General features: G+C 33.0%; 1 protein-coding gene across 1 annotated transcript; it reads left to right on the forward strand.

Annotated features, from left to right (window-relative positions):
- The first annotated feature begins 1,467 nt into the window (after positions 1–1,467).
- Positions 1,468–8,548, forward strand: LOC129307478 (primary amine oxidase-like). Its single transcript, XM_054948458.1, has 5 exons — positions 1,468–2,263; positions 5,067–5,448; positions 5,566–5,616; positions 7,110–7,648; positions 8,277–8,548. The coding sequence occupies exons 1-5, from the start codon at positions 1,503–1,505 to the stop codon at positions 8,479–8,481; spliced, it is 1,938 nt and encodes a 645-aa protein (XP_054804433.1). The 5' UTR covers positions 1,468–1,502; the 3' UTR covers positions 8,482–8,548.
- Positions 8,549–10,699: the final 2,151 nt, after the last annotated feature.

Genomic DNA, 10,699 nt, shown 5'->3' on the forward strand with positions numbered 1-10,699 from the left:
CATTTGCTTTTTCTTTGTCTTCTTTTTGTTCTTTTTTTTTTCATCGCTTTATCCTTTATCTTTGTTTCCCCTTTCTCTTGTTCAATAGTACTTGTACAATCATTCCATATAAAACTATTTCATGGCCATATAAGTCAAGATGATCAGCGTGAATAGATGGAATTAGCGTGTTCCCATAATCAACCTAGTCTCTAGAAAAACAAAAGGTCTCATAAATTTTGGTATTAATCCGTAAAAAGAAAATGGATTTAATTTTATAGGCTCTCATAAAGTATAATCTTTTTGATTTTTTATAAGTAACATTAAATCATCGTGAATCCTTAAAAAATATTAAATGAGATACTATGAGTGACACTGAGTCATCATAGGTATCAAATTTTATATTTTTCAAAACTAAATTAATTTTTTTCTTTTGAAAACTCCTTTAGGGTTTGTCATGAGTAATAGTAAATCACCATGTGCATTTAGAACGTCAGCTGATGAACTGTGAGTGATACTAAATCACCGTAGGTTCCAATAGTGGTTAATTTTCCCCCTCTTGTACCTTATTAAAAAAAATAAAACTCTTAGCAAATTTTAAGTTATGTCATGAGTGATACTAAATCACCTTTGATCCCTAAAAATATCAAAAGAAGAAACCGTGAATGACACTAATTCATCGCAAGTATCAAATTTTGTTCTAAAACTTAATATTTAAATTCTTTTATAGAAAATTATTTACTTAGAAATTTCCCTTAGGGTTTACCACGAGTGATATTAAATCACCATGTACTTAGAGTATCAACCAATGGACTGTAAGCAGTACTAAATCACTACAGGTTTCAAAACTGGTTATTTTCTTCCTACCCAAAGGTATTTTCAAATAATGAATTTTTATAAAAATAATAAATAAAAATATAACCCAAAATATCATTCTCTTCATAAAAAAAATTAATTAAAAGAACGTAAAAAAGATTAAATAATAATATTTAAATTACGTGGACTTTGATTCCCATTACAGGGTATGTAGGCCTTAGGTTTTGACCCTAGGTTAAGTCTTCTTATGTAAATAAATAATTTGTTTTCCTTTATTTTTTTATCTTTTTTTTTTCCATGTGAAATAAAGGATAATTAAGATATTATTAAAAGGTCAATTAATTTACGCAATCAACTTAGGGTAACCGTTCTTATGAATGGGTGTCATGGGGTACCTAACACCTTCCCCACAAAAATCAACTTCCGAATTTTTTTCGCAGACTATCTTTTTTCATTATACAGTTTTTTAAGGTTTTCTTAAAAATTTTGACGAGGACTCTCATTTTCATACATTCATCGGCCTTCCTTCATTGAAGAGATCACGATTTGGGTGCGACAATTCTCACAATGCGACAATTCTCACAATTTGTGGAAACTTCGTTGATGAATGCAGCGCACAGCGCCTACTTAAGTGAAGGGCACCTTGTGCTTCCCATTCTCTGCGCCGAGTAAGCTCCGCTCAGAGAAGGAGAAGGAGGAAGTAAGCCATGGCTTTCTTTCTCTCTCTCCATCTCCAAGCTGTCTCCTCAGCTTCTCCAATCATCCCCACCCAACACCCACTTGACCCTCTCACTCAACAAGAGGTCACTCTCATCAGAACCGTCGTCCTCCAAAAATACCCCTCCGCCGGCACCGACTTCCACTATATCGGCCTCAACGACCCCGACAAGGCCGCCCTCCTCAAATGGGCTTCATCGCCGACCAACAACCTCGTACACATCCCTCGCCTCGCCTTCGTCAACGCCATTATTGAATCCCAAATCCACGAGATCCTTATCAACCTTAAAAACCAACAAATCCTCTACGATAATGTCCACACAGGTAACGGTTTCCCCACCATGACGGCTGAGGAACAAGTAAATGCCACTTCGCTTCCATTGAAGTACGGTCCCTTTATTGAGTCCGTCAACAAGAGAGGGCTCAACTTGTCGGACGTTGTGTGTTGCCCTTTTACTATGGGGTGGTACGGCGAGATTAAGAGCATTAGAGCTTTGAAGGTGGAGTGTTTTATGATGGGTGAGACCCCCAATATATATGTGAGGCCAATTAGTGGGATGCTCATAATGGTGGATATTGACAAGATGCAGATTATTCAGTACCAGGATAGATCCGTCGAGCCTTTGCCTAAGGCCGACAATACTGAGTATCGAGCTGACCATCAACAGCCACCCTTTGGTCCTAAGCTCCACGGCCTAGCCACCATTCAACCGGAAGGACCGGGATTCAAGATCCAAGGCCACAGCGTCAGGTACGTGTATAGATTATGCTACTGACCTCACTGCTATCCGAGTAAGCAGTTTCTGGTTTCTAGAAGCTAATAAACTTATGTTCTGTTTGAGTGGAAGGAAAAAGAAATAAAATATAGAGAGAAAATAGAAAAATAGCTTTTGCCCAATTCGAATAAAAAAAAAAAGTGGGAATAAAAATGTGGGTAGAACCCATGACTTTGCGGAGAGACACTGAGAGTAAAACTTTTTGTTCCACCTTCTATCCTTCTTTCTTCCGTCTCTTTTGTCTTCACACTTCGAGTAAGCAACACCAACATTCATTTTTGCTTTTTCAAGCGTATTGCTAAGGAGAAATCCATACAAGATTATCACGTAGGCACTACTTTTGCAAAGAGAAATCCAAGCAAGATTATACTGGATATTAACAAATTGATTTTCATTATCCCATGTTAAATATAAAACATGAAGTTCATCCTTTTCCTAAACAACTCATTCGCTCTGGATTAGCCCATAACATGAGATTCTGCAAATGATGTCCTCTTCTGTTAGCATAAATGGAAGTTTAGATAAATGGCACGTTTATTAGAGCCACATTCATATGGCGTCAAAGCACAATTTTGTTGGAAGCATTAACAAAACGTGGTTTCTGGGTGCTACAAAATCAACATCAGAAGCAAGTGAAGTCAAAAATCTTAAATGCACTGATGATGTTAGTATAGGATACGCACTGTAACACGGTATGGATATAGTAGTTGTGGATACTTCAAAAAAAGAAAAAAAAAACCAGCTTGTAAAATATTCAATACTTCTTTTTTTTTTTCACTTTATGGTAAATTGATCTGTTGAGTATGGATGCAACTAAGTATATAGTAATTATGTATCTGTATAGTATATGCATATCCCAAAATTCTAAAAATTGTCATATCTTAATGTGTAGAATCTAACATGTGGGCCTTAAAGTTTTTTCCTCAATTTATTTTTCTCTCCATTTTCTTTTCTTCAATTTTCTTTTTTTCTCAACTTTTATTCTCATCCAAATAGAAGGTTAATTAATCATGGGGTGAGAGGTGATGGGTGACGAATCTCAATCGACCAATTATTGTTTTTGCTTTTGTTTTTTGTTTTTCCAACACTAGCTCTTCGTCCTCATTACCAACTCATGGGACTGCAGTAACAGTTATTTAGATGTAATCCCACCCCACCTTAACAAAAGATAATGGTCGACGTCCGGAAGAACTTTGGCGTTCCGGACCTTATCTACTGTGATTTGCATTTTTAATAAGAAATGTAGTTTTTTAGTGCAGGCCTTATACCGGAAACTCAGGCCTTGAAGCAGTTAATAAGCCGAAGTAAAAGTTGGTATGAAGATGAATTTTAGTGTAGTTGATCATAAGGGTATTGTTTAGAACTATTTCTAATTGCGTTGACTACATGGCAATTTTAATGTCTCGACTAATCTCTAAATATATATATATTTTTTAGTATGGATATGACAAGTTAATTAAAAGTAAAAAAAAAAAAGACTTATATATAAGATTAAAGAGAGTTTTTTTTTTTTGCCAACTAAAGAGAGTACATGTTAGATCTTCATGTTTACGTATTTTTTATAAATAATTAGCAAAATAATTTATAAATCATTGGTCCACAAATTTTTTAAGCATTATTGGAACATGGTTTTTTTTCAAAAGTTCGTATTTAAAATGTTTTCAAAAAATTTTCAAAAGAATTATAGAAAGTCATGTGTACTATAATGCTTTTGTTTTAATATAAATTGAGGATGCATTATTTTACCAAAATATGAGATAAGTCCGGATGTTTCTTCTCTACTGCTACACTTTGCATAAACAATATTAGATATATAAATATAATCTTTTTTTTTTTTTGGGGCAGCTGACGTAGTTGATTACTTCATTATCTCTGACCCTATATATAAATAATTTCTAATTACTTCATTAAATTAACAAGAGGTAGTTAAATTATTAATTATATTGTATTTAAAAAATAATTTTATAATTTACTTTTATTAATTACATCATTTATTCAAATGCTTTAATTTTCTTTTGTGTAATTTTAATTTATTTTTTATATAAGGATTATAAATTTTTTTAAAATGTAACTTTTTTATAAAGGACTGGGGTAAATACTTGGGGGGCCCTGGAACTGGAGTCTGGCAATGCATATCTGCTTGGTTGAAACATGAAAGAGATAAGACTGTAGGAATTGGGTGGGACCATATTAATCAATAGCATCTTTTGGATAGAATGGCATTGAAAGACATTTGAAGATATTTTATAGCAAACATTGACTAAGACATTTTTTAATTAACATGTATTTTAAAAAATAATTATTTTACTTGAGAGGAATATGTATTATTATCTGACGAATAAGTTATTATTTTTTAAAAAATAAATTCTTGTTCTATTTTCACAAATGTCAATTTCAAAATTAACAAATTCAAAAAATAGTTATTTTGTTTGAGACAAACAAGCTAAGCGTTGTTATGGGAACAAGTTTAAAAAATGAATACTATTGATTAATATGGTCAATTTTTTTTTAAAAAAATATTTAATGAATATTATAGTATTTTTTCATTTAAAATTATTTTTAAATTAGTGCATATATTGGTTCTGCAGTGATATATCATAATGTTTTAGTCCTTATTTGCTATAAAATATCTCCAGAGGTCGTTGAATGCTACTCTCCGTTCCTCTTTTCAAAAAAATAATTAATAAAAACGGAGTCTTCATACGATTCGCCGTGATCCATATTTCGTGGGCATAATTTGATTTGAGTAAACGTAGCATGTATTGTGATCTGTTGTAGCTGGCCAAACTGGAAATTCCATGTTGGGTACGATGTGAGAGCAGGAGTAGTAATATCGCTGGCATCAATCTACGATCTGGACAAGCACAAGTTTCGAAGGGTGCTTCATAGAGGTTTTATCTCGGAGTTGTTCGTGCCTTACCAGGATCCATCCGATGAATGGTACTATAAGACATTTTTCGATGCCGGCGAATACGGGTTCGGACGGTCCGTGGTGTCGTTGGAGCCCGACCGAGATTGTCCTCCTCATGCTCAGTTCATGGATGCTTACCTCCATGACCGTGCTGGAAACCCCACCCTCCTCCAAAATGCCTTCTGTATCTTTGAAAAGCATGGCGTGATCTCGTGGCGTCACATAGAGAATAGCATTCCCAATCAAACTGTGAGTTTTTTTTTGGTTCAAAAAAATAAAAAAAAATGCAGAATCTTCTTTTATTGTATCATCGTTTGTGATTAAAAATGTGGTAATTTGATTCGTTGTGGCTGTTAATGTTCATAGGTTCGCGAGGTCAGGTTAGACGTAAGCTTGGTGGTGAGATCGGTGGTGACGGTAGGCAACTACGACAACATTATCGATTGGGAGTTCAAGCCCAGTGGCTCCATCAAGCTTGGGGCACGCATCTCCCCCCACCCCCCCCCCCCCCGGGTTTCCCATTTAAACGCTCTCATAGCAAACACCGAAAGAGCCACAAGAATCACCAGCTAATTTTCTTTTTCTTTTTTGAAGTAAAATAAAATATTATTAATCAAAGAAAAAATTAATCATTTAATTTGGTGCTTGTAATTTTTAACTCAATATAATTTAGCCCCTAAAATTTTAACTTAATTGTAACTCAATCCTAAATTTTAATTCTTGCAATTCAATCCTTATATTTTTAATAATTTAAATATTGATCTTTATATCTTAAAAATAAAATTATAAAGATTAAAAATAAGATTAAAAGGGTTTAGTAATTAAAAATATTAAGAATAAATTTTAACATGATTTTAATCTTTATAATTTTTTAAAATATAAAAGTTAATATTTAAATAGTTAAAATTATAGAGATTGAACTGTAAGAGATAAAATTTAAAAATTAAATTATAATTAGGTTGAAATTATAAAAATTAAATGATTAATTTTTTTTTAACCAAATAAAGAAAAGCACCATGCAAAAAGACCCAACACACTAGACAGTGGGTCCAGCTCTCAATGTATTACACATCACTTGAAAAATAAAAGAAAAATTGAAAAATACATAATTAAATTTACAGGCAAGGGATCGTATGTCGGCAAGCAGCAAATCATTGATCCAACTTAGATCCTTTTCCATTAAACATTAAACATATATGAAAGAATTGGGAATCTACTTGAAGAAGGTTAATTCAACGTTAATCACATGTCAAACATTATTTCCTTAATTACCTGCTTCCGGCCCCACCTCCTAAAAAAATCTATTTTTTATGAATGCGGACGATAAATAGCCAAATACCAAATTTTCTTAACATTATATCTAACTCTTTCACCTACTCAGCACACACATGACACAACAATCTTACGCATTCAGATTTTTTTCCCCACGTCAGGGTTTTATCATTTAACATCTTGCATCAAGAGGTAGGATCATAAGGATGAATGTCATTAGATCAAAGGGTCATTGACAAATAGCGGAAAACTAATTAAATCCAACAAATTTTTAAAAAAATTACATTTTAAAATTTAAATTTAAATTATATTGAGAATTTGTATTGATTTCTTACTACAGTTTGTAACTATTTTCAAAATTTATGTTAAAGAACATGTTTTGAAGGTTACTATTATATTATAACTATGTTATTTTGTAAAAAGTTTAAAATGACAGCGTAAAAATTAGACAGTAATATCACTAATATATGATAACAAGAACTTTGATTCTTAAAATTAATTATTATATTAACAGTTTTCTAGCTTGAACATTTTAAGATCTGAATATTTATTATTATTATTATTAATTAATATATATGTATGTATGTATGTATGTATGTATGTATGTATGTAATGTTTCTTATGTTCAAATTCAATAGATAGCACTCTCTGGAATGCTGGAAATTAAGGCGGTTGACATTAAGCACAAGGACGAAATAAAGGAAGAGCAACACGGAACATTGGTGTCGGAGAACAGCATCGGAATAAACCACGACCACTTCTATATTTACCATCTTGACCTCGACATTGACGGTGAAGAAAACTCCTTCGTCAAGACAGATTTGAAGACAGTGAAAGTCACAGACCGCAGCTCAAAAAGAAAGAGTTATTGGGTAGCTGAGGCTCAGACGCTGAAGAATGAATCTGCAGCTAAGATCAGGTTAGGAGTTAGCCCATCAGAGCTAGCTATCGTAAACCCTAACAAGAAGACCTCGGTCGGCAATGAAGTCGGCTACCGCCTCATTCCGGCAATGCCAGCTCATCCCCTCTTGGTCGAAGATGATTACCCACAAATTCGAGGAGCTTTTACAAACTATAATGTGTGGGTGACTCCATATAACAGGAGCGAGAAGTGGGCTGGTGGACTTTATGTTGATCAGAGCCGTGGAGAAGATACCTTGGCTGTTTGGACCAAAAAGTAAGTTCATTTTCTCTTTCCTTTCACACCTAAAAAATCCTTTGATGTATAACATTTACTGTTAAGCAAGTTGAACGAAATTAAATAACAAGAAAATGAAAGAACAGTGTTCATCAAATATGAACAACATGGTCAATACATCAAATCAAATCTAAACTAATAAAGAGATACAAATCAACCCTTACGTTTAGTTAGAAGGGAGAGGAGGGGAGGGGAGGGTATGAATCCCCCTGATTTTGGGGGGAGAGTTTAAAGGTCAGGGGAGGACAAATTCATTAAGCACGTCAACTCATGCTTTGTCAATTGGGGATATGCTTACATCTTGATTCTTTTAGTCGAAATCTTGCACACCTCATTTGTAGAAGGCTGAATCTCTATTGTTAGGATACAAATCAACCCTTAACTAAAGGATGAAAAACCAATCATCCCTAAACTATTGGGAGAAACAAATAATGGATTACAGAATAAACTTTCCTAATACAATGAGATAACCTTTATACAAGGTTTAGGATTGCTAACAACCTCAGGTAATTAATTCTAAAAACAAACCAATTATCCTAACAATTTTAACCACTCAACATTTAAAAATAAATACATTAAGCTGCTCAATATCATTGTAACATTGCAGTAATAGAAATATTGAGAACAAGGACATAGTGTTGTGGCACGTTGTGGGGATTCATCACGTGCCAGCGCAAGAGGATTTTCCGATAATGCCATTGTTGAGCACTTCGTTTGAGCTGAGGCCGACCAACTTCTTTGAGAGGAATGCAGTTCTCAAGACACTCTCTCCCAAATCTTGGAAATGGCCAGCCTGCCCCAAGCAAAAGTAAGCTGTCTGGGCGTCACTTGTTAGATTATTGTGTGAAAGAATGCACATTAGTATTATCAATCTGGTCGATCGAAAGAGGCAAGAGAGTGTAATTTAAAGACTGATTAGGGTGTAGCGTTGTTAGGCGAGCTGAAGACTCAGAAAATAAGGGCGTGCAATTTATTGCCATATGCGTCTCTAGTTTTATGTGGATGTTTGTCGTTTCCAGTGCGTGATTTCTTCTCAAATCTCAATATTAATGTGTATTCTCTTGGTATATTATGAGATGTTTGTGAGAAACGAGAATCATATTTGCGATAAAAGGAGCACTTTTTTATATCTAGTTCCTTAAAAATTGTTAATTAGAGATTCTTCTAGGCACATCTTCTAGCCCTAATTAACGATAGAGATGGAAAAATGAACGCAATTTGAGGGAAAAAACTCCCTCAGTTCAGTATTATAAGTCATTTTGACAAAAATATATTTTAGTTAATTGTTTTTAAAAGTACATATTATTTTCATGTTTAGCCCCTATTTAATAAGGTATCTCTCTATTGGAAAAACTTTGTTGATTATACCCCTAATTAAGAGTATTTTTGAAACAAAATTAATTACACATTAAAAGACTCAAAATGACTTATATTTTTAAACATTTTATTTCAAAAAATTGTTTTATAAATTAAACGGAGGGTGTATCAAGTACTGAAAGTTCTGGAATGTGACTTACAAAAAAGTTTTAAAAATTATCAATATAAATTCTTAAAAGTATTTCAAAGCTTGATATAACATATATATTTTCGCTAGAATTTGCAATCATCTTCAAATTCCGATCCTTTCTCCCAAAGTTTTCATTTATTTGATGATCATCCCCGATTTCCTCAACATTTTAGTCCACTTATATTTGCTTCCTCTTAAGCAAAATGTAATCTCGTTGCATGTAATCCAGACCGTCCGGCATCCACCCCCTTCCTTGCATGGCTTTGCATCTGGTAGTGACGAATAAAAGAACATCTTGATACTATCAGAATCCCCATACTTAGGTTATTTGGCTCTGCATAAATGAATGTTGGAAGAATTACAACGAAGGACCAACATTACAAAATAAATATTAGAACACATTTCAAATTGGAAAAATATAATCTAAGGACCCCTGTATCATTTTTTATCAAAGAAGGACTATAAAAATCTGAAATATCATTGCACCCTCTAGGGACCTATATGAAAATAAGATTTTGGGGGACAAAGATCTAATTACCCTAATAGCATTTTGCAAGTACTCTTAGCTTGCTACAATATAAACAACTAAGCATTCAACTATTGACAAGTTACCATATATAATTAGCAAGCTAATTCATTCATGAACAAATTACAAAACTAGCAGGCCTTCAAGTATAAACAACAAAGCATTTCAATATTGACAAGTTATCATATGTAATTAACAAGTGGACATTTATCTATGAAAAAGTTACAGAAACTTATAGGCCTGGTTTAATTTTATAAGTCTTGCTTCAGCATAAACAACAAAGCATTTGACTGTCAACAAGTTACCATTAAGCTATAAACAATAAATCGAGCCTATAAATTTTTGTAACTTATGTTCATGAACAAACCTATGTTAGGTAACTTGTTAATAGTGAAATGCTTTGTTGTTTATACTAGAGAAAGACTTGTAAAATGCAACAAGGATAATTAGGTATTTTCCCCTAAAACTTTATTTTCAATCATGTGTTAGGGAGTAATTTTCTTCAATGAGTATTCTTCATTAGTAATTTTTAGAAATAAATAATTTTTAAGTTTTGTCCTTAAAACTAATTTTCTCAATTTATGCCTCATAAGTTATTCTTCTATTCCATCTTACGTTTCTAGTATACTCATTATTTCTATGAAGACTACTTGAATTTTACGTGGAGGTAGCTCTTAATGTGATGTTTGGTAGGTAGAAAGACTCCATAAAAAGGAAACAAGAAATATACCTATCTCATTTTCTTTATTTGTAAATTTCTCATCATTTTCTTTCTAAAAAAAATTTCCATGTATCAAACATTATCTTGGTATTATTTTTTGGGTTAATAGGCATCCTTAACCCTAAACTATTACGTGAATAGCATCCTGAACCCTAAACTCTTGAAACATGCAAAAACTCCTTTCAATTTCTAATTCTAAATGCTGAAAACCCTTATATTAAGTTGCAAAAAACTACTATTATTTTAATAGTCAGGATTTTGGAAGGTGAATTGGTA

This window comes from Prosopis cineraria, unplaced genomic scaffold (assembly GCF_029017545.1).
Source record: "Prosopis cineraria cultivar Desert tree isolate PC_DT_omini unplaced genomic scaffold, ASM2901754v1 PC3, whole genome shotgun sequence".
NCBI lineage: Eukaryota > Viridiplantae > Streptophyta > Magnoliopsida > Fabales > Fabaceae > Prosopis > Prosopis cineraria.

Coding starts and splice junctions, on each gene's coding strand:
- LOC129307478 (XM_054948458.1), top strand. CDS start 1,503: ATGGCTTTCTTTCTCTCTCTCCATCTCCAAGCTGTCTCCTCAGCTTCT. Junction 5,617..7,109: donor TGGTGAGATCGGTGGTGACG/GTAGGCAACTAC, acceptor CAAATTCAATAG/ATAGCACTCTCTGGAATGCT. Junction 7,649..8,276: donor TTGGCTGTTTGGACCAAAAA/GTAAGTTCATTT, acceptor GTAACATTGCAG/TAATAGAAATATTGAGAACA.